A 24,450-nucleotide genomic window follows, 5' to 3' on the forward strand; every position below is an offset into this window, starting at 1 on the left:
ATCACTCTGCAATAGGAAGCAAGGGTTTGGAGTTGATGCCTTTAGAGTCCCAACTCCAAACCCTTGCTTCCTATTGCAGAGTGATTTTTGTACTCTGCTCTGGGTTTGAACACAGTATCCTTGCATCTCAGTGTTCCTAGTGCCTTAGAGCCTCTGCTCTTCATTGGTAGAGGATTGTGCTTTCCAATTGATCTGGAGTCGTTCTCAAACATGCACGCTTGTTAGCAGTCTGCTGAGGCCTGGCACAGTTTGGTATTCATTACAAGTGAGATAACACATAATTAATAGCGAGATCAGGCACATTGAAATCAGACGCAGGCAGTTTGACAGGGATGAAAGGGGATTTCAAAACAGGCTGCTTGTTTACAATGTGAACCTAAATCAAATGTTGGGTACTCAAACAAAGTTGTTGTTACGTTAATTGACACAAGTATAGGCATTAGCGTAGTAGCGTAATACGTAATTGAAGAGTTTGACATTAAGCTAACAATAACATAAGGCTCTCAGGGATATGTCAAGATCTAAAATAAAGTTTATGTTTTCATTTTGTCATACAGTCTGTGTTTTCGTATAGTCTCGTTCTAACTGGAGACAACTGCCTGGGCCAGGGACAGATTGAGAATATCCATAAAGACCCTGGCCAGCTGTTCTGGACAGGCTCTAAGCACATGGCCAGGTATTCCATCAGGGCCAGCTGCCTTTCCGTACATTCACCTTGCTCAGGGTGGAACAAACATCTGAGGTGGAGAGCGTGAGAGGCTGCTCATCAGGTGGTAGATCTGCTTATTCCCTGGTCAAAGCGAGCGTATAAGTAGTTGAGGTCGTTGAGGAGGGTGGCAGATCTGCCTATTCCCTGGTCAAAGCGAGCGTATAAGTAGTTGAGGTCGTTGAGGAGGGTGGCAGATCTGGTTGGGGGGCTCAGTGCTGGGTGGTTTGATTGTTGTGATTGTCTGTTTGCCTTGCCACATGCACCGGTTGTCAGAGTTGCAGAAGTGCTCTTCGATCCTCTCTCTGTAACAGTGTTTAGCCTGGGAGATTCCCCTCCTCAGGTTGGTCCTGGGTAAACTCTAATCCTGAAGGCTGCATCGCTTGCTTTCAGCAGGAGGGAAAACCTCATTGTGCATCCAGCCAATCGTGGCTGGCATAGTGGTAGTGTGCTTCTGATGGATACACAGGGGAGTCGTATCCATAGTGAGATACCTCACTCGTGGTATTAGAGAACCGGGGATACGGTAAGTCTTACATCCCCTTGTGGTGCAGGAGACATTCTGATGAAACTTTTGGAAGAACAGATTTCAGTGCAGTGATTAAAGTCCCCAGCGACAATAAAGGCTCCATCCAGGTGTATGGTTTGCAACTTGCTAATAGCAGCGTAAAGTTCTGTCATGGCCACTTTAGCATTAGCATCCGGAGTGAGACATAAACAACTGCAGAAGCAACAATGCAAGTAAACTGGTGTAGTAGGTAGAAGGGCTTGCACTTAATAATCAGGTTCTCCAGACCAGCAGAGCAGATGGTTCTGCAGTGACGGTCAATCCACCATGTTGAAAGGATAGTCCAAAGCTATGCTGTATTTGAAGTATCTTTGCTGTATGTGAAGTTCACACAGCTGAATCAGGTAACCCGGGTAACAAGGAGATACAACTATTTTGCTAAATCTGGTAAGACACTGAGCCTTGCGGTGTGCACACGTCGCCATCTGGGTCATCACGTTCACAAATGACACCACAGCAGTAGGTCTGGTCAGAGGTGACGACGAGACAGCCTACAGGGATGAGGTTCAACACCTGGCCGACTGGAGTGCCGACGACAACAACAACATGCCTAACACCCACAAGACCAAGGAGATCATTGTTCAGGCAGGCTAGGAACCACGCACACACACACACACCTACATCAATGGAGCTGAGGCAGAGAGTGTGTCAAGTGTCAAGTTTCAAGTTCCATTTCTGATGATCTCACCTGGTCCCTGAACTCCACCATCTTGGCAACTGCTCCGCATCAGACCGTAAAGCACTCCAGAGGGTGGTGAAAAGTGCCCAACAGATCTCCGGCACCCAGTTACTCACCATCAAGAACATTTATCACAAGCGCTGCCCGGGCAGGACGAGACGAACATCATCAAGGATGCCTCCTACCCTAACCATGGACTTCTCACCCTCCTCCCATCCGGCAGGCGTTACAGGAGCCTCCGCTCCCGCCCAAGCAGGCTCAGGAAGAGCTTCTTCCCTGAGGCAGTGACCCTGCTGAACTCCACACCACCACTCTAATAGGATCATTGCACTCATTACTCCCACTGTTTACTTTAACAAACATGTTTTTTTGCACAGACTGAACCACCTACACTGTTCAAATAATGTTACTGTACATATAATCAACCGTACATATGTTGTTTATACTCCACACACTTAACCAAATGTACATATGCTGTTCATACCGTACATACAACCTTACATTTGCACTCACAATTCACTAATTCTGTCCGATATACGTATTTAAAATATTTGCATATATAATAATAGATGCTAACTGCGTGTCATTGGCATTGTACCCATTGTACTGCACAATGACAATAAAGTTGAATTTGAATCTAACCTAATGTTTTAACCAACATTTAAACTATTCCATTTGACCGAACCGGAATGATAATAGTAAATGATAACCAATGAAAACTAATAATAATGTTATTGTTGTAGCTTCTGATCTGAAAGTGGTAAATATGTGTCTATGTGTCTATGTGTAGGTGACATCGCTGTACCTGGTGCAGGTGATCAGTCTGCTGTCTGTGTGGCTGCTGCAGTTCTGTAACTCCATGATCCTCGGCTCACTGGCCCTCAGCTTTATTGTGTCTGCTCTCTTCGTCAAACACTTCCAGGTGAGATTTTATAATATGGCAGTCAGTTTATTATGGTCACACTCGTGCATTTTTTTTTGGGTGGCCACACACACACACACACGCCGAAGAGTTCGCAGTGAAATTTGTCCTCTGCATTTATCCCATCCTGGGCTGTCCTTCCTCCAGGCCCCCAGCCTGTAGTGTGCCCGGGGGCCAAGTCAAGTGATCATGTCAGTCTTGGCCAGGGACAGACAGGAGAGTGATCTTTTTCTGTTCTTCGGCATGTTTTTTCTGTTGGGGTTCTTAGTGGGGGAAACCCCTTGTAAACACGGGGAGAACATGCGAACTCCACACAGAAAGGCCCGGGAGATAGCCCACCTGAGCACTGAAGGCCTGGGGAGAACCTGCCCCCAGTAGCAACAGCACCCCATGCGGGAATCGAACCCAGGACCTCCTTGCTGTGAGGCGGCAGTGCAAGCACCTGAGCCACTGTGCCACAATATGGGCAATATATGCCCCCATATGGGCCCCTGACACACAAAACAGTCTGTAGGATTTACAAAGGCTCATGCAGGTCCCTGTACTGTTTGAAGTTCAAAGACAACATTTAGTCATTTGCAATTAGTCAATGCAAGCATAATTGCCTGAAAAATCTCCGATACCAGGTTAGTGAATTTTGAGTGTCACAAGTAGGTCACCTTTGTTGTCTTTTTAATTTTAACCTGATCAGTCTAAGAGGGTAACTGCGTTTTAATAAGATTACTCAGTTTAGCACCATGTTTTCTTTAATACTCCCCAAGCACAGTGTCAACAGAGATGTGTTGCGTTTTTTGAAACATTCTCTGAAGTTTGAGCTCGTCCAGCTGTGACCCATGTTGCATTGTTTTTTTCACTCAAGCTGCCCTTGTGTTGTTGCCTACCCCCCACTGTTGTTTAACAACCTCTGAAGACCGACGCGAGAGCAGACCGTACGAGTGAAGCCTCGTTATCTCTCCGATGCCGTGTGTCTCACCTCAGCCAGTTTCATTCTCGCTCTGAGTGATTGCATACAGACGAATCAAACGAGGGCTTGAAACATGCCACCAGCTGATGCCCACAATCAAAAAAACCCATTTAGGTGGAAAATATTATGTAGAAATGAGAGTTTGTTAGAATGCGTATACTGTGAGTGAGTGTGCCTGCCTGTTCTCAAACAGGTGGATGGGTTTGAACTATTTCTCTTCATCACAGACTGGAAGTGAGGCCTGTGGAATATGACGTCCCTGCTGTTCTTTGTTGCTCAGTCATTTGCACAGGAACAGTTTGGCTATATCTTGTTGTACCTCTGCTGTGTTGTATTTTAGAGGAAGGTTTCTACCCTAGACAGAAGACTCTCTCATTTGTTCATGCTCTCTTGTTCTCCTGTGGAGCCCCCCTGTGCTGCTGTGCTTGGGTAGGAGCTCTCTGTTTTTTTTTAATAATGAAGTAAGAGCATTGTACAGCGAATTAAAGAAGCGTTATTGACGTTTTGTCTAAAACTAGCAAGGTACCGACCTAAAAAGCAGAAACACTACCAACGGCCTACTTGGCACTGATAAAACTAGCATCTTTTGGCGATATTGTTGGCGATGTTGTGCTCTAAAGGCTTTTCTTATATTTTCATCTGGTGTTCCGACCAGACCCACAGAACCACATGGTGCATAGCCTTGCTGGGTAGTTGGAATAACAGGTGTGTTTACCTGTGCTTCTGTCTATCTGACCATATTCCATCAAAATGAATTTGAAAATGAAAAAGAATATGAAGAGAAATATCAGCTTGGAGTTGAACTGTGCTGGCAATTGGGATTGATGGCAGCTTTTCTGCTGACACACATCTTTTTCATGCCAATATTGGGCAAAAGTAACATCTGATCTGGGGAAATGTAAGATGTAAGGTTCAATTTGAATTCAAGAAATATAGGGTGGATTCACTCAGACCTGTCCAGGTATAAGAGGGTTAAAAAGCATATATATATATATATAAATATAAAATATAACTCAAGTTCACCTAAAGTTCGCTTGTTGCCCACCTACTGAAAGTGTTGCCAATAAATCCTACCAGCCCATGGGGGATGCATGCGCTCAAGAATAAAAAAACATTTAGCTGAATCACTTCTTCAATTCGTTTTGTGAATTATTAATGAAGAGTGCTATGCGTTTGCCATAAAACCTAACCTGAAACAGACTATTTATCTTGAAAGCAGGCTTTGCAGACATTTCTGAAGAGCTCCAATTACCTATTCATCCAGCAGCTTGTTTAAATGCATGTTCTCAACTGCAAGGCAAAGAGATGTCCAGAAGAATAACTGACAGCACTTAGTGGAGAAATGGAGCTGCAAAATATTCTGAGGAAAGTTAAAAGATTTCAGTTATTTTGATCTTCAGCTAGGGTTCCCTTTGTAATGACAGTACACGCCAATTTCTAGACAACTGCTCAAGTCAGTTGCAAAAATGTAGAAATGATACTCTCATTGGTTGTATTTATTATGCTAACTAGCGAGATCACGTTGTTCTGGTTATCAGAACCAGATGATTTCCTCTTTGTACAGTTGCAGGTTAGACAGTATGATGTATGTAGTCTAAATCCATCGCATGGTCAGAGGGAGTAACATAAAACATAGACCTTTTTAAGCAATGTCTTTCTAAGCAATCTCCAATAGCTTAGCATAGGTGGCTGAATTTTTGTACATTTAAAACCACATATGCTTTTTGCAGTGTAGGAAAGTATCAATAATGATGGATGTATATACTCTTAAAATAATAATAATAATAATTCAATAATAAATTAATTATCTGAATATTTAATTTAATATTAACATTTAAACACAAAGGGCAAGAAAACATGAAAAAAACTCATACCACTGTATTGAATGGACTGATGAGAAAATAAATTAACTGCCAATTTAAAATCCAGATCTATCCTTGGACATTGTGGTCTTCTAGTCTCTTCTAGGACTTTGATTGTAATACTTAGTTTTTTTTCTGGCAGCCCTGCGGTTTTAAACAACTCATTAAATAGTCCAAGTAGTTTTGAAATGAGATGCTATTATACCCCTCTCTATCACTATTGTTCCACTATAAGATAATGGAAAGATCTGTTTCTTTGCTCCAGTGCATCTCACAGAAAGTAATATAGTTCTTGTACTCCAAGACAGTCCACTTTAATCTTTAATCTTCTTCATTGACTCATCAGTAAAGTGGCTACTCATCTACACCAGAATTGATTTCCTCTCGGTTCTATTATCAGTGATTGATGAGTCTGACTCTCTGTTTTGCTATTTATATGTTAAAGAAATACTTGCCACGTCAGTTGATAAATCTTAACTTTTTAAGTCAACTATTTCCCGGTGCCAGTTAAGGTAAACATGACCTGTCTCCTCCAGCTGTGTACCTCATTGATTTTACACTCCGTTCGTTTTCGACCAAAATCTGTTATTTCTGACTGGAAGACTGGTCTCAAGAGTTCAGATCATGATCCAGACTCGCTGATGAGTCTGCCATCTTTCTCCTCTCACTCTCTTGTCCTGACCTTTGATTGACCTCTGCAGTTTCGACTTCATGTCCGCAGGCTGTGCCAGAGCCCCATTTTGAACTTCAGATGGTTTATATCCTCCACTGATTCCCCTCCTCAGGAATGCCTCTCCCTGGACTCCCTGATGTATGTTTGATATAGTCCACTGAGATTAAACGCTCACTGTTCATCCAGGCTCGACTAGGAATCTTTATTCCCAGTGAATAGAGACGAATTTTGGATGTAAAACTACGACCGAAACACTAAGGAGATGATGTCACCTCACCCCAGCTCTGGTCTCAACATGGCTTGTCCTCTTCTCTCTCTCTCTCTCTCTCTCTCTCTCTCTCTCTCTTTTGCAGAGGGGGCTGAAGACAGGGGGGCTGCTGTCGCGACTGGCGAAGCTGGTACTGCACACCTTGTTGGTGCTGGCATTAGCACTCAGCATGAATTATTTAGCCAAGGTGAGCAATGAGACGTGTACTACAACCTCCCTCTGTCTCTGCTCCTGCTCCTGCTACATGATGTCACCAGGAATAAGGCAGTAATCGTGGATGGGCTAAGTGCTGTGAAGTGCTTTCTTGTGCTAGTAGATTTTTTTGTGTGTGTGTGTGTGTGTGTGACGCAGTTGTATTTTTGGCTCAAGCGTCCACTTCACAGCACTTGTCTAAAATAATCTTGTACTGTTCGTGTTTTTAGTGTTAAGGCACATTTGCCTGGTGTTTTCTGGGCATAAGCGGGAGGACGTGTTTAAATAAAAGTGTACGTTTCAAGAGAAACATGCTAAGTTGTTATACTGACGCGTCAAACCCTGTCGTGTCGTCTCGTGTCTGTCATCTGGGTTTTTCTCTTCGTTTTGGCAGAGAGCACTGCAGCTGCGGTCTGATGAGCACATCTTTAAGTTCATAAAAGCGAAGTTTGGCCTTGGAGCCACCAGGTATGCTCACACATACACACACACACACACACACACACACCGCATGCACATCACATACACGACTGATCAAAGTTTTTTTTTAATTACTATTCATCACGATTAACGAGTTGTATTTATCACGCTGTGAGGCCAGAGACATTGCTTAATGCTGTGTCCATTAATCCCTGGCAGATTCATAAATTCAACAAAGAGGGAAAAGGTATCGGTCACTGAGAGCCATTCTTCTCCATCCGTAGCTGTTCTCAGAGCTTTCTCTAATAAAGCACTTGCCCCGAGACAGCTGTATCAGTGATCAGACACAGTCTTCAAATCTATGATCCTATTCCTCTTCGACAAATCTCTGTTCCACCCATCCTTGTTGCACTCTCTGTCCAGTTGATTTTTGTCTAGCCTGTCCAATGTCCAATGCCTGTTCGACGTCCAATGTCTTTTTCTTTGTCTCTTCAAATCACCCCCCCTATCACTGCAATGAAATCACAAATATAACATACAATCTGGTACTTTTTTTCTTCTAATTCGCTCAGTCTTGTTTCTGTGTCGTCTTTCTTCCACTATCTCCTTTTCCTCCTTCCACTTGTGTGTTGATGTTCTTTGAGTCTCTTGCTTCATCCCCCTCGCTCTGCTCTGGTGTTGCAGGGACTTTGATGCTAGTCTGTATCTCTGTGAGGATGCCTTCGGGCTGCTCCCTCTGGACACCTTCGAGCGTCTGGCTGGCACGCTCATGCTCTACCCGTACCTCTCCACCCTCAGTGTGCTGCTCGTCATGCTGGCACTGGTGGCACTGGCCAACCTCAGGTGAGTGGAGCAGTGTGGCTTGGCAAAGGCACGTGAAGCTGCACACCATGTCCTGGTTGTGTTAGCATGGCCGGAAGATCTCAGCTCTTCTGCTGGCCTCAGTCCCACTTGCTTTTGGCTAATGGATTTGTTTATTTGTGGGAGAAAAAAATGTTTTAGAGCTTGTGTTTTATACATGCAAACGCCTCTTCAACCACATACAGATAGTGACTGTCTCATAGCTGAATTAACTTACATCCTTCCATTCAGATTCACATACACAGGCACATAAAGTATCACAAACATAAGCACAAACAAATGTTTTCTATACAGGTAGAGTCCACAGACATCCAAGAGAAATAGTGCCTCAGGCTCTGCTCCTCAGCGCTCCGTGTGCGCTGTTGAGATGCTGTCTGGGCTGGGCTGGGGTTGGAGCTCCTCTCCTCTCCACTCGTCTGGTCACGTCTCAGCACTCAGCACTCAGCTCCCCTCTCCATGTTGTTATCATTTAGACAGAGGCGTACCCAGACACCTCAGCCCCTCACCCACAGCTAAACCCCCTGGGGGAGGGGGGGGGGGGGGGGAGTCTGTGCAATTACAGCACGCTCCCCCATCACCCAGTCAACATTTCCACATTAAATATAAATAAACATACCGGAGCGCTGGGAGGGAAGGAATAATCTCCCTCGTGTCACCAGTGGCCGAGCTCTACTTTATGTTTAATGCATGGTCTCTCTCTCTCTCTCTCTCTCTCTCTCAGTGACTCAGCCTCTGCGCGGACACGCGTGTCCAAAGCCAGAGATGAGCCAGTCATCCGCATGAGGCCAGACGTTGCCTACAATCTCCTGCACACCGTCTTCTTCGGTCTCTTGGCCTTCAGCACCATGAGGTGAGCCTCGCCGCTGATGGGGGCCACTGACCGCCACTCTAACTCCGGGCCCCTGTCGGTCACACACACACACACACACACAGACACACACACACACACACACACACACACACACACACACACAGATACACATATCTGTCACCTCACTCACCCTCATCTCGGCTGTGTGTTTCTTTTTTTTTTTACCACTCACCATGGTCCCTCTCCGGACTCCAACCCTCTCTCTATTGGGTGATCTGTTTCTTTTTCACCTCTTTCAATTTCTTTCCCACCTCTTTTCTTATCTCTGTCTGTTCTCTCCTCTTATCTGTCTCATTTCCTGGCCCTCATGTTACCTTTTAATGCGTAATCTTCCTCTCATTGGCCCCTAATGAGGAGTGCATGCGGCTAGCGATGACCAACGAATGATAAGGCAAATGAGTTGATGATGATGAGTATGATGGTGGACAGGAGCCCATGCTAACCCTTTATCTGCAGGATGAAGTACCTGTGGACTGGCCACATGTGTTCCTTCGCTGCCTTCGGTGTGTGTGGCAAGGACATCTGGCAGCTCTACCTGAGGGTCATTCACTGCAGTAGCAAAGCCAAGGTGAAACAGCACACTGTTTTCAGATCATTTTGCAGTTGTTTTATCTTCAGTCATTAGCCCTGAACATGCTGCCGGAAAGCTTAGTGCTAATCAAAAATATCACTTATCTAATTAGAAGGGTTTTATATAATAGATTAGATTGTTTTTTTTTTTATAAAGAAAGACACCTCTAGATATGTAACTGAGCAAGTAAGGGGGATTTATTTCTAGCAAAGGCTCACTGGTCTATAGCTAACTGACGTGCCTGATGTGTTGTTTTTGACATATATGTCATTTTTTCTGTTAACTGTCAGTTAATAAAAAAAGAACACTCTAAAAGAACATCTGCTGCAATCATTATTCCAATGTTTCATCACTTTTTTAAATCTGTCTGACATACAAGAGATGAAAAGATTTGTTTTAAAAAGAGAGAAAATGTAAGGCCATATACATTTGTTATGGTTGTGTGATCCTGAATGGTAATTTTAAATTATACTTGAATATATGGAAATAAGGGGTGGTACCCAAGCAAACAAATTGAGTACACTGAAATGTAGTCCACTAGGTGGCAGTATGATCACAACCTGATACAAGGGGTCTTTTTTTTATGTCTTTCTTTTTCCATCTTTTAACATGTTTTTTTTTTTCCATTCATGCAGTTAAGGCTAATCAGGTACACGGTTCCAATTGTAGTTCTTGCATTTCTTTATTACAAGGTAAGCTATTTGCAAAAATATCTCATTGCACTTTGCATATTTCCATCTGCTGTTGCTGTAACAACTGTGTACTACTATGGACAAACAATTTTGTTGAATTATTGAGATGTTCCTGAATAGCAGAAAGTGTTTACTCACTCCTTTGTAAATATTCTGTTTTCTGTGTAATTATCTAAGTGGCAGTTCAGATGCATTTGTTATTGTGTGCATGATTGTGTGCATGTTTAATCATATTTGACTACATTTGTTATTAGGTTTAACTGTGGCTAGTGGCAGAGTTTTCCACCTGACAGTGTATATTCTGTGCTCATAGTTCTGGCCCAGAATAATGGAAGAAGTCTCTGAACTGAGGGAATTCTTTGACCCAGACACCGTGGAGCTTATGACCTGGATAAGGTAACCACAACACTATTGAAAAGACACACATAGCCAAAAGTAAATGTGAAAAGCTAACTGTAAATTTCTCCAGAACTCCCAGACCACAGCCAGAGAAGCTGGCTAGCGGTGTCTTCGTGAAGCCATATCAGGCGCGTTGATTGTTTGGCCCATGAATAAGACTTATTTTGGCCGCTGGATAAATCTGGCAGCTGCTCTGGCTTCTCTGGAATGTTCTAATCATATCAAGGTTGACGCAAACTGAGGTACTGGCCACTGCTTCTCTACCCTTTGCCGTTTGTAAAAATAGCATAGGACTGGGGAGAAATGAGGGAGCCGGCGGAGAAGAACGGCATCGCGAACGTTTTCGCTTTGAGCGTAATGACACCGGTCCCTCCCTACAGAGCAAATCCAATTTGCGTGGGGGATTAAGGTTTGGAGTTACCTTGGCTCACACAGAGGCACTAAGCCGCTTCTAGTGCGCTAATTACGCTGCAGATGAAAGAGTTAAGCGGGAATCATGTTTCGTGAAACCCTGCATCACCAAAGCTCCTCCAGTTTCATGAGATTAGCAGAGCTAACGAGAATGAGAGGTGGGAACTCTTTTCCCATTCACTCGTTGAAGGGGAAGGTGAATCTCTTACCCAAAAAAAATCATATTTTCACAATCTTGACAGATATGTAATACTGTGAAGGCAGTTTACTTTCCCTCAGCTAATCAATGAGTAAAGAATAAACGAATATGAATGTAAATTAGTATCTTGTTCGGTGGGATTTTAGAGCTGAAAATGAACATTTATTTCGGTGTGTGAATGGTGGTGGTGAGGGGTATGAGCCTATAGAATGGTGGAACTGGATTACTCTCAACCATAATTTACCTAGCCTGGCTCTGCCTTCTATATGGCTTCCAATGAATTTTCCACTGGGGTTATAAGTGAACTTGTGTATGGGTCTGGCAGGCTTTCATTTATCCAGCCTCATCCAAGCATCTATTATTATCAGCATTTCTCCTCAAGAGGTTAGTCCCTGTTTGGACTGATGTGTGTTTGCCTACATGCGGATAGCAGCATGTAGATACAGTAAGTGAAATTGCGTCCTGAAATTGCTACAGCTTGAGGTTTGAGGTATACGCTCAGACATTCCCTGCATCTAGCCAGGAGTTGCCTCGCTGTAGCTTTGCTTTGGTAGCTAGCCAGCCATCTGCACCAGCAGAGCTGGCCTGAGCTAATGGATGGGTTGCAGACTGGGATTTTGCATTTTGCAGCCTGATCAGCCATCACTCAGGCAGTGTGTCCAGTTCTTCCCACCCCACCAGCCTAACCATTCAGACTTGCTGGTATCTCTCTTGTCTATTGGCAGAGATGCTAGGATTTCTCTTAGTGTCAGATTCCCATTTGCAGCAGTCAACCGTATCATTTTGAACATTACCTGCCACACGATTCATTTACATCCTTCTGTTGGGATTTTCACATCGTCATTGTGCTCTTTTTTTTGATGGCACAAATCTTAGTTATTTTGAAATGCTGCCTTGTTTTTGAATAATGAAGACAAATTAGGCTTTTGTTTTGTCTAAGGAAATTGTTGGCGGCCCTTAGCAATTTACACTGTTCACCAGCCGAACAAAGCGTGTCTCTTTTTCTCCTGCTGTTTGACTTTTTTGTTTTTTACTGTTGTCAACATCCCCAGATTTTCTCTCCCTCTCCCTCTCCCTCTCCCTCTCCCTCTCCCCCCTCCATGCTAATTGTCAGTCTTAAAGCTCTCTACTTCCACTGTTTTCAATTGCTTCAAATTAGCAGCTTTTTGTTGCCGTCCCTGTGGAATTTCTCTCTCAACAAAAATCCAGCGTTTTCCAGGCTGGTGTCTGTGGCTTTAATTGAGCCTATTGTTCAACATGCCGGGTTTCTCTATTAGCTACTTATATTATAGTTATCTTACAGATTGTACTGAGCTGAGGCAGTAGCTCCAGCCTCTGTGTCTTGACCCCCCCACACCCACGTCCCATGATTGAAGCGTGTCCGCTCTGCCCCACTACCCCCCTGCGCTTCCGCATCTTTCTTTCAAACCAACCCTCGCCCCTGTCTCCGGAATCGATCGTTTTTTTTTTTTTTTTTCAAATGTCTGCTCCTGGCTATCTGTCATTAGATCACAACTCACTTTTAGCTCGGCTCGATTGATAGGAGGCACTAGCGGTGACCGCGGGCGCTGATGTGCCGGGGCGAGTGCCCGTGGGAGCCGGGGCGCGTCTCTATTAGCCGCAGGCACCAGAGGCGGCGCAGGGAGAGGATCGGAGCTCAGGGGCTCTGTTGGGATGCAGCTCAGCCGCCGTCACTCGCCTGCCTCAATCCTACCGGCTCTTTTTTCTCAGCTGAATCAGATTCATTCATGCTGCTTCCCTCTGGCACATGTATGTATATGTGTGTGTGCGTGTGTGCGCGTCCGCGTGAGTGTGTGCGTGTGTGTGTGTGTGTGTGTGTTTGTGTGTGAGTGTGAATTTAACTCACTGTCAGCCTGACAGACTAATGCAAGTGGCACTGCCAGCAAGCCTACCAGATATACTTTGTCCCCCTGCCATTTATATCTGTGGCCAGATTAGTGCATTGATGTGTGTGTGTGCCACGTTGATGTTGCATCCACCGTGTGATAGATACCTCCTTCACCAGTTATCCAAATGAAAATCTATCCATTCAACTGACAGATGGATGCCTCATCTTCTTGTGATTTGTTCCGTTGAGATCAATTGACCCACCTTACAGGTGAAGGACGTTGCGTTCATGTTAAGCAGCCACACATTCAGATGAAGGCAGCACAGGTGCTCTTCTGCCCATCGAGTCCACCCAGATAAGGTCACAGTAACCGCGGCGCCGATGTGTTTGTGTCCAGAAATAAACACAAAGTCATTAATTATCCTCCGTGAGCTCTGAGAGGCAAACACCCACATTGGTGCGAGATGCACCAACATAGGCACTGACATGCATAACAATGTGGCCACACACACAAACACAACCCTCCTGCCAGCACACACAGTCACACACACACACACACACACACATGGTCACACACTAATATTAACAACATTAATCCATTTTTATAATGTCACCAGGGGTCCGGGCTAAGGCTGGATGGCATTTACATAACAGCACATAAATCTGAAATGAAATGTAAATCAGCCTCGGCCTGCCGTCGGTATTCAGTAATTAAAGACGGACGCATGCCGAGAGGGAAGGTAGGCAACCCGGGAGGAGGTCAAAGGTGAATCCCATCACTCCAATAGGGCATCTCAAACGGAGTGCCTAATGACCCTGTAGTACACCCCCACCCCACCCCCCTAAGCAGAAACAATTCACCCACACCCACACAGAGCCGGTCCCAGAAGGTGGATCATTCCGAGAGAACGGAGAGATCTTCTTCTCTTCCATTTGAATCAGGACTGTGGATAACACAGGGGGGGCTTAGGAGAGGGGAGAGGGAATAGAGTGAGAAAACAGAGAAGAGAGATAGATCTGCATGGCGTGGTGTCGTGCTATGCTGGCAAATAATTCGATTTTGTTCCCCTTTTTTAATATAGATAACACTATGACACCAGCTGGAGGGAACAGTCAGTTAGACTTTAACAGAGAATTGAATGACTTAATCCTCTGGGTGGGTGTACCAGTTCCTGTGTGCATGTGCGGTGTTTGTGCGTGCCACTTTGGCAGCGGCAGCGACAGCGGCAGCACTCCGACTAACCCGAGTGGTATTTTTGGGATCCCGCTCATCCACTGCAGTGATCCTTCCTGGTGTATTGTGTCGGCCCCCTCACTTCAAAGCTGGCCCCAAGGAGCCTGAGACTGCCTCATCCTCTCCACACACACTACCCTCTGGGAGACGGCTGCAGCACCTGGGTGACAAATGGCAGGCCCTACTCCAGTCTATTAGCAGCAGAAGCCCTAGGTGCACAGGCACGGGCCGCGCTGGAGTAATCAGAACTGAGGCGGAGGTGGAGGATGAGCACACAGACAATTACACACACATACACACACACACACACACACACACACAGAAACACACACACACTCACACACACACACACACACACACACACACACACACACACACACACATACACACTCACACACACAGAAACACACACACACACAGAAACACACACACACACAGAAACACACACACACTCACACACACACACACACACACACACACTCTCACACACACACATACAGAAACACACTCACACACACACACACACACACAGAAACACACACTCACACACACACAGAAACACACACTCACGCCAGCTCACATACAGCTGAGACTTTCTCGGTATTGGTAACGATTTCTCCTTCCTTGCCAGTATGGCACCATCAAACCTTGCCTGAGATTAAAAGCACCCCACCTCCCTGTCTCTCGAGTCCACCGCGCCACCACCCCCACCCCCACCCCACCCCACCCTTCTGTGAGCTGAGGTGAGATAGACAGTGAGAGAGAGAGAGAGAGAGAGAGAGACTGCGACCTCATCTGCTCCGAGCTCCAGGATGAGATACCTCGGAGCCACTCTCCACTGTCTTTCATCCCCAAAGTGTGCTCGACAGGCTGGCCTGCTGCTGGTGGTGTGGGGTCAAAAGGCACTAATGAAGACATTCTCCCCCGGCCTCACCTGCACTCATAAACATTCCTGCCGGGCCGTTAGTCAAAACTCTCTCTCATTGTCTGCATCACCTTGACGAGCACATTGCCGATGTCCCCCAGGGACAAACGCCCTTTAGTCGTGTCAGGAATCCTCACACAGGTATTTCTGTTTTTCTTTCGCGTCGCAGGCGTCCTTGATGTTTAGCTCCAGGGGAGTCTTAAGCCCACTGATAATTTAGCGCAAAAGAATGTTTTAAGAACCACTGGCCTCCAAAGTGTCGTGGAATTTAACTGCAGGAATCTGTTAAGAGGACTCCGTAGATGTTTCTCGGAGAGAGAAAGAGCCTCTGTCCTCACAGCTGGCCATTTAAAGAGCGCCGTTGGGTGCTTTATAGTCGAGAGGCGAAGGAACACAGGTAATTTAACCTGTGTCGAGCGCAGGACCCTCCGAAATCCAGCATGTTAATGCATTTTCCGATATTTATGATGAGCCCGTAAAACCGCTGACAATGAGTTCTGCCGCCATCTAATATCCTCACCATGCTTCATTGAGCTCGAATCGTTAATAACACACGGACTGATGTCCCCTCTTCTTTCTTTCTTTATTAATTCCTCTCTCTCTGTGTGTCTCTCTCTCTCTCTCCCCCCCCCCCCCCCCCCCCCCCCCCCCCACGCAGCTCAAAGACCCCCAAGAAAGCAGTGTTTGCAGGCAGCATGCAGCTACTGGCTGGGATAAAGCTCTGCACGGGGAGAGTCTTGACCAACCATCCACACTATGAAGACAAGGCCCTGAGGGAGAGAACCAGACAGGTACCCACGCCACGTTCACACACCTTCACTCCCCAGCACCGGCAGCAGGAGGATTCCTATTGATCGCTTGTGTGCGTGCGCGTGTGGTTTTGTTGTTAAGGTTTGCCGGTGAAGTTTGCATGCTGGAGCCATAAATAAGTAACGGTGTTTTGTGTAAGTTTAAAATGAGCAACGAGCACACAATCACGTGTAGAAGAACAGAACCTGAGACCTGACCTAGAAACAGGCTGCTAGTCAATATTTTTGTGAAAACACCGGCTTGCACACCTCGTGCAGGTGCTCTTTCGTGTTTTTCTGAGTGTGTACAAAAAGATCGGTTTTGACCTTATGTCAGGGCTGCTACAGTGCCTTGCATAAGTATTCACCCCCTTGGATGTTTTATCCTTTTATTGCTTTTAGAAATCAATCATGGTCAGAATAAGTTGGCTTTTTTGACAAAAAAGCCTTCTTTAATGTCAAATGCCCTTTAATGCCCTCTTTAAAGCCCTCTTTAATGTCAAGTGAAAACAGATTTCTACACAGTAATAGATACAAATATGTAATGAAAAATAAGTGATTGCATAAGTATTCACCCCCTTTAAAGTGACTGACCTAATTCAACAGAGGTCCAGCCAATTGGTGCTAGTAGTCTCACAATGAGTGAAATGGGGATCAGTGTGCAGTGAATGTGTCTCAAGTGATTGTAGTATAACGACACCTGTGTCTGGAAGGTCCATTCACTGGTCAGTATTCAGTAATCAGTATTCCTGGCTACCGTTACACCATGAAGACCAAAGAACACTCCAAGCAACTCAGAGAAAAGGTTATTGAAAAGTATAAGTCAGGGGATCACTCCCTTCTCTCACCCCATGTAGCGGTTGGTGTCTCCACACGGCACAGTCTTCTGCATGATCTTTTGACAAGTAACTTTTCAGTTATAGGAAGGTAGAAAAACAACTGAACACAATAAGTGTGTCTTGGGGGTCTGGCTCCAGGTGTAAGGCGTTTTGGAGGGGAGGGGAGTGGAACAGTATTTGATATTGATTTGAAAGGTGTGAAAGTCGGGCTGACCATATGACCTAACACTTGGTTAAAGATTCTTCGATCAGAAAGGTGTTGAGAAGTCAGGAGAGTGTCTTCCAATGTGTGAGGTGTGTGCGAGGGCGTTAATACTGATATTACTGATGGCGTTGTTTCTAATGTTAAGACACAGTGAGTCATGATTTTCCACTCGTTCTCTGCCTCTAAGGCTGTCTCTCTTCTTCGCCCCTTGTTCTCCTTTGCACTGTCTTCTTGCCATCTCGGCCCTCCTTTGTAATTCTCTCAGCCTGTGTCTCTTTATCTGTGAAAACAATGCCATGTTTTTTCATTGTCTGTTCCCTCTGACAGATGGAGCACTAGTCAGGCACTTGTCAGCGGCAGAGATTAATTGTTGCTTTGCCCCAGCCTCCTAGAAAGCCCATTATACAAAGCTGGGAGCTTGTGGGGGTGTTGGGGCAGGGGGGGCAGGGGCGGCGGGGCGAGGCGGGGGTGGGGTGGGGTGGGGTGGGGTGGGGTGCATTCCAGGGCACTGTGGGTGGCACAGTGCCGTGTTCACATGAAGACCCCGGCATGAGGGTGACTAATGAGGATGGGCCGCCAGCGCGAGGCAGGACCTCCTCTCCTCTCCTCTCCTCTCCTCTCCTCTCCTCTCCTCTCCTCTCCTCTCCTCTGCTGCTACTGCTGCTACCGCTGCTGTTAGTGCTCCCAGCCGTGAGGACGTGAGCAGAATGGGCCAGGCCACCAGCATGCCGCGCATTCTGATGCAGAGAGCCCACTTAACACGGCCCAGTGTGCTGCAGAGTGCAGTCTTAACTACAGTAGAGACGTCTCCAGTCGTCTTAACCATCACTCAATCCAGATTGGAGCCTGATGTGTGTAGTGTCACATCAGGTCACACACTTACAAAGGAAACTAGCAAAAGAAACGATTCATACGTTCATGTCTGTGCCAGTTTGTAGCAGCATGGAGCCTGCTGTATGGAGGTTATTTTTATTTGTATTGTGTGGGGTTACTGTTTGGCTGCCTATTTCCACCGGCAGGCTTGTGCTTGTTCTTGATGGTTAACGGAGTAGTGTTGAACCCCGGAGGACAGGGTCTCATCTTCATCTGTCTCTCTCTCTCTCTCCCTCTCTCTCTTTCTCCCTCTCTCTCTGTCTCTTTCTCCCTCTCCCTCTCTCTCTTTCTCTCTCTCTTTCTCCCTCTCTCTCTGTCTCTTTCTCCCTCTCCCTCTCTCTCTCTCTTTCTCTCTCTCTCTCTCTCTGTCTCTCTCCCTCTGGCAGGTGTACCAGGTGTATGCGCGTCAGTCTCCGGAGGAGGTCCACCGTGTGCTGCGTGCGGCGGGAGCCGACTACGTGGTGCTGGAGGACAGCATCTGCTACGAGAGGAGACACAGCCGCGGCTGCCGCCTCCGAGACCTGCTGGACCTGGCCAATGGACATGTAGGTTGAGTGTGTGTGTGTGTGTGTGTGTGTGTGTGTGTGTGTGTGTGTGTGAGAGAGAGAGAGAGAGCGTGCTATAGGGGTGTGAGTCTGCACACATTCATTACGCAGACATGTGATGGTATGAACATATGTGAGTGTGGGCCGTACCGTATGTCTGAGTGTGTGTGTGTGTGTGTGTGTGTGTGTGTGTGTGTAACGAGGGGTGTGCACGTGCTGTAAATAACTTGTTGGCTGCTTGTCAGTGCTGTCAGTCACCGGCAGCTGGGGGAGTGATGGCTTTGAAAGAGCTCAATTACAGGCAGGAAGGGGGCCCAAGATGGAGCCTTGTCTGATCTGTGTGTCACCTCTGCATGAAAGCCCTTCCTCACCCCTCAAACCCCTGTTTGATGCTGCCAGTAAATGCGACACTTTTCATAGTTGCTTATTTATTTATTTAGATGGGGATGCAGCATCTATCCCCGGCCTAGACTTTCATCTTATGTCAGGGGATGCGAGGATCCTCACTGATTGCATGAGTTTGTGTGTGTGTGTGTGTGTGTGTGTGTGTGTGTGTGTGTGTGTGTGTGTGTGTGTGTGTGTGTGTTTGGATGGAGTGTGTGTGTGTGTGTATTGGTGTGTGGGTACGATGCTTGACTTTTACATGGGTGGGCCTAAAACAGAAAAAAGTACTACTAATACAAACTAGTGGTCATCACCTGCCTGTGGGGGGGGGGGGGTTGATGTGTGTGCCCTTGGTCCTTCTGAGTCCTGCTGAGAGCCCACTGTGACGGCAGTGCTGTGAGACGCCCGCAGGGTGGGGATGATGGCACTGCAGCCAGCAGCACTGTGTGAGAGTCTCTGGGTCTCTGGGTCTCTGGGTCTCTGGGTCTCTGAGTCTCTGAGTCTCTGGGTCACCTCTCTGGTGCCGCTCTGTGTTGCCAGGAGATGGACGGCCCGGGAGAGAACGACCCGGACCTCGTGGCGTCGCCTGACCCGAGGTTCTGCGACGCCGTCAAGACGGACTCTCCGCTCTACTCGTCCTTGTTCACGCGCGTTTTCAAGAACAAGACTTTCAACGTGTACCGGCTGACGAAGCCCAAGAAGAAGGCCAGAGGGGAGGGGAAGGCGGGGAATGGGGACGCCTAGGCGAGCCGGCCACCCCCCTCCCCCCTCCCTTCTCCTCCAGCCTCTCCAACATGACTGGCATCCTGAGGTCTGGTATGTGTGATCACACCAGAGAAGGGGAAAAGAGCAAATGAAGGGTAGTTGGGGTGCACATATGTGTGTGTGTGTGTGTGTGTGTGTGTGTGTGTGTGTGTGTGTGTGTGTGTGTGTGTGTGTGTGTGTGTGAGAGAGTGTGTGTGTGTTGAGGAGGGGAAGGCCTGGAAGAGAGATGTTGATTGGAAAAAGCTGCCCTGATTGAGGCTGCTAGACAGACGGATGATCTCATGCATACCAATCTTGGGCTCAGAATCAGGCAGCAGAGACAACAGGGAAAGAGAGGACCAAAACACTTCTCCAGAAAGCGAAGGCAACACAATGTCTTTTAACCCCCTCTTGCTCAAACCACACACACACACACACACACACACGCACACACACACACATACACACACACACACACACACACACACACACACACACACACATACACACACACACACACACACACACACACACACATGCACACAGAGCTTTTCTTGCCTCTTTTACTGAGTTACAACTAAAGGCAAACTAAAGGAGCTGGGACGACAGTGGATAAAAATGGGAGAGCCTTTGATATACGGGAGTGATGTTGAAAGAGTCGGAGTGGTTTGAGCAATTGAGAGGAGTCCGGGCTCCATCACAGCCCAGCTCCAAGTGCCGAACCCAGACACACTGTCATGTCTTCATCTGACTCCGAGAAGCCTTTTCATTTTTAATAACCACACTCAGCAATTGTGCGCTGCCAGGGAACACACACACACACACACACACACACATACACACAAACAAAAAATGTGTGTGAATGCGATAAGTGCCATACACTCAGAGTGCAGTATAGAGCTTGATGGTCTTATCACTGTGAATATCATTGTCTATTCATTACTTTAATTGGAGGTACAATTTAGATTAGTCTTTTTTTTTTTATATTTCCTTTAATGGTACTGATAAGATGTTTATGTAAATTGTGTTCATACGCCGAGTGTTAACGGTATTTATAGTGTTTCATCTAGCTTGTTAAACCCTTGAGACCCGGGCCAAGTTGTTATTTCGAATCTTCAGTACAATGCACAGCAAAAAAGGTTGCACTCAAGAGGCACCAAACAAATGAGTGTATGAATTCAACATTCTCACATGGTAAATTAAGCCTTAATTAGGCAGAACGTGGATGCCCTCACAGTTATTGTCAACTAACCTCTTTGCCCTAGCCCTAATTATCGAAGCAGCCCCATTAAGGGGGCAAGACGCTGAATGTTAATTCATATTTTCAAAGCTTTTGTCTTCTTGAGTCGTTTATTATTTACATTTTTTTTTTTTTATTTGATTTAACTGCTGACTTGGAAAGCTTTCTACAGGGTCATACGTAGTGTTAAACGTTTTGTTCGTAGGTATGTATTCACATCCAGTAACGTGGCATGATCCTATTTGTATTTCACTGGCAATTCATGAATCAGAAGGCTGACTTGATGCAAGTGCCTTGCTGTTAATCTCCATAAAATAATAAGGAAATGTATGGTATGGTGGGTTTGTATGGTTTCAGTCAGATGGCTAGCATTTGGGCTGCACTTTGTCTTTTTTAACTTCTTCTTCACTGTATTTTTGCCCATGTTGCTGTTTCTCCCAGTCGTGCTCTAAATAAGGTGGGGAACTCTGACTGGAGCGGTTCCAGAACTCATTTGGTTGTGTCGCGAGGGTGAGAAGGTGGAGAGAGGTGGGGGGGGGGGGGGGGGGGGGGGGGGGGGTTGTGGGGCACTGAAAGCAAGCATTAGCACATTCTCTCCCCACGCCTGCTTTTGGCTTTCGAAGCTCAAGTGTGGATATAAGAGGGCACCTCGCTCTCCTCAATAACCACACAGCTCTTAACCCTGGGTTCAGTGGACAGCGGAGAACTTCATACTGCTTCGGGTGGAATTCCATCAATTTCTTGTGCCAAATCTTCTACTCAACATCAAATACGCATCTATTTTAACAAAAAAGAACTAACCACAGTGGTCTGATACAGAGGGGAAATGGCTTTCTTGGAGTTGCACTTATGTGTGTCAGTATTGTCTACTTGCATAGTGAGGTATTAGGATATGCTGGAGCTGCTGGCCGTATGAAATTGCACTAGAGTAATATTGTAGTGTTGAGAGTGACAAAGCTCATGCTGTTTACATTTCTTCATATTTGTCATGAGAGCCATTTCCACAAAGCCGTGTACAAACTTGTTTTCTGGGTTTGTAATAAAATGATTTATATACTTGAAATCGGTTCATTCTTTAACCATCTTTTCACTTGGTAAAACAAATAAACAAATAAATAAAATGTAATTGTTGTTGACTATAAGGTGTTTTTGTCATGACACTGACCAGAGAAAGTCTTTTGTAAATGTTCATCATTTAGTCAAATTAATTTCCTGCATGTGGTCATAATGCTGTTGATTAATGAATTGAAGTATGTAAAGTGTATGACATGTTTCTGTAGTTCTAGTTATCACATCGCATTGCAGATAGTTCACCATCAGAGGAAGCTATACCGGTTAATACCTTGTACGATCATGTTCATGCACACACTGTACACTGAATTGCGTGTCAATAGTTAATCAATAGTCCGCGCCCCCTGTCGACTGGTGGTTCAGTCTACTGGTGGTGCAGTGGTTAGCAATGATCCCTTTCAAGTAGTTAACCTGGGTGTGATTTCCAGTCCAGTTTTAATTAATTGATTATAGTCAGCCACTTTTAATCAATTTATGATATCACAAAGTTACTGGCCTACAGTGACATCATGGAGGTGCACCGACATGGGGCCATTAGGAGGGAGTGCTAGCGACCGGAGGTGCCCGCACCGAGCAGTGCCCTATTGCCATCACCACAGTGGGGCAGGCCACCGTTCTTTAGACCCTCTCCACTGACAAACGCCATGCTTCTCTAATGCTACAGAATGGGAATAGCAGTGCTTTTGGCACGGAAAAACCATTCCGCAACGACAATATTCAAACTATTGGTACGGAATCTAATTCCGTAGCAATAGTGCACTAACTATAGTTCCGGTTCAGTAGCCGTAGTTGCTGCCATAATAGAAACATTCAGTTTTACTATGAAGAGCACTGCGCCATTTAACCCCATAGGGCATTTACTAAGGCAGGGACAGACCATCTGCCCTTCATATCAGAGAGAGAGAGAGAGAGATTTCTATAATGCAATTTGTTAGCCCACCTCCTCTCATATCATCACCTGTCTTTCTTCTCCGTTGGGATAGATGGGAGTGTTCACACAGCCTTGTTCCACAATCCCTACCTGCACAGCCAAACCTGCAGGATGCCATTTCAGGTCCCTGGCTAGAGACCTTGCCAAACAAGGCTTTGTTCACTCATCCTACAGACTCGGAACCTAAACATACACTTAAGACTACACTTAATAATAATGTATAATGTACTTTGCAATTGCAAAAGCTATTTCAATAGCCCATCCACATGTCATGTCCGGTCATGTCATCCCACATATCGATCTCATCCCAGCCTGTGACGTTACACTGTCTCAGCCACTTTGCCATGTTGTGATGTTAAGAGAAGCACTGCTCTGCACTCGTGCGCACAGATGTTCACAAACATCACCCAGAGGCCAACACACACACACACAAACATATAGTACACTCACACACACAGTGGCATGGCAAGGGGGAATTCTGATTGATTGATTGATTGATTGATTGATAGATAGATACATCGATAGATAGATACATACATACATACATAGATAGATAGATAGAAAGGGAGCTAAGATCTGAAACGATGTTTGAGATTTAGACTAGAGTTTTCTAGGGAGCTAACTGTAGCTCACACCCAAACTGAGTGTACATACCCTGATAGAATATAGATATTCATGGTTAGAGTATTAGCAGCCTTGAAGGGTGGATGTTTTCTGATAGAAATAAAGGTGCTGTTCTCTATCTACATGCAATACACTGTAATACATAAGAGTACATGGCACGGCATGTCCCTGTCACATCAAGTGTTGTAATATAACCTAGAAAATGAATGAACTTGAAATGGCCATAGTTGGAGGTTGCCTGGTTACAGTGCTAATGTTTTATAAGCTCAAACGTGTTTTTGCCTAACAGTGAAGAAAAGACACAGTGTTAATCATAAGGTGTAAAGGTACAGTTCTCAGAATCTGTGGGCATAATGAGGGGAAAAACACAGGCTTCGGTCTGTGTGACATTCTTTTTTCCCTGAGTGTAAATGGCTTTGTCTTTTTGTTCTTAACTCCATGGCTGTGCTTCAGTAACAGGTTTGGGACTGTGATCATTTTAAATGAATGCGAGGGAATTCTACTCTGTGTGGTCGGAGGAACCAAAGACAACACACATGGAAATAAATAAACCAGCAATGAACTAATAAGCTAGAAGGAAACAATGTCACAATCAATTTCACATGATATGGTAAGGAAACCTACCCTAAGCCATTGCTCAGACAACAAGGTCAACATTCACATTAAAGCCCCTCGGGCAGTATGTTTCAAAATGAACAAACATGCTGGCCATTTCAGAGCAAACAAACATGCCACTATTTGGTTCGGCACAAACAGGGACAACACAAGCAAAAGCAGAGGTTGAGGAGTTTATTTACTGAGGAGAAGAAAAACAACAGTTCAAATGATGCAAATACAAAACACCAAATGTATCTGTGTCTAGTTCCAAGAAAAAAACAATGCTGGTAACAAAATAGTCACAAGATCACTTGAACAAAGGTAACAATGTATTCTTTGTCCT

At 45.6% G+C, this 24,450-nt stretch overlaps 1 protein-coding gene across 6 annotated transcripts in view; it reads left to right on the plus strand.

Annotated features, from left to right (window-relative positions):
- The window catches only part of dpy19l3 (dpy-19 like C-mannosyltransferase 3), a 30,598-nt gene extending 9,243 nt beyond the window's left edge, over positions 1-21,355 (plus strand). For all 6 annotated transcript variants that reach the window (XM_031569624.2, XM_031569627.1, XM_012814759.3 and 3 more), the window contains 11 exons: positions 2,744-2,875; positions 6,728-6,829; positions 7,229-7,302; positions 7,939-8,097; positions 8,837-8,965; positions 9,443-9,554; positions 10,193-10,249; positions 10,563-10,645; positions 15,925-16,057; positions 18,358-18,516; positions 19,441-21,355. In XM_031569624.2, coding sequence (XP_031425484.1) covers positions 2,744-2,875; positions 6,728-6,829; positions 7,229-7,302; positions 7,939-8,097; positions 8,837-8,965; positions 9,443-9,554; positions 10,193-10,249; positions 10,563-10,645; positions 15,925-16,057; positions 18,358-18,516; positions 19,441-19,644 — 1,344 coding nt within the window. In that variant the 3' untranslated portion in view covers positions 19,645-21,355. The remainder of the gene's footprint in view (positions 1-2,743; positions 2,876-6,727; positions 6,830-7,228; positions 7,303-7,938; positions 8,098-8,836; positions 8,966-9,442; positions 9,555-10,192; positions 10,250-10,562; positions 10,646-15,924; positions 16,058-18,357; positions 18,517-19,440) is intronic.
- Positions 21,356-24,450: the final 3,095 nt, after the last annotated feature.

This window comes from Clupea harengus, chromosome 6 (assembly GCF_900700415.2).
Source record: "Clupea harengus chromosome 6, Ch_v2.0.2, whole genome shotgun sequence".
NCBI classification, from domain to species: domain Eukaryota; kingdom Metazoa; phylum Chordata; class Actinopteri; order Clupeiformes; family Clupeidae; genus Clupea; species Clupea harengus.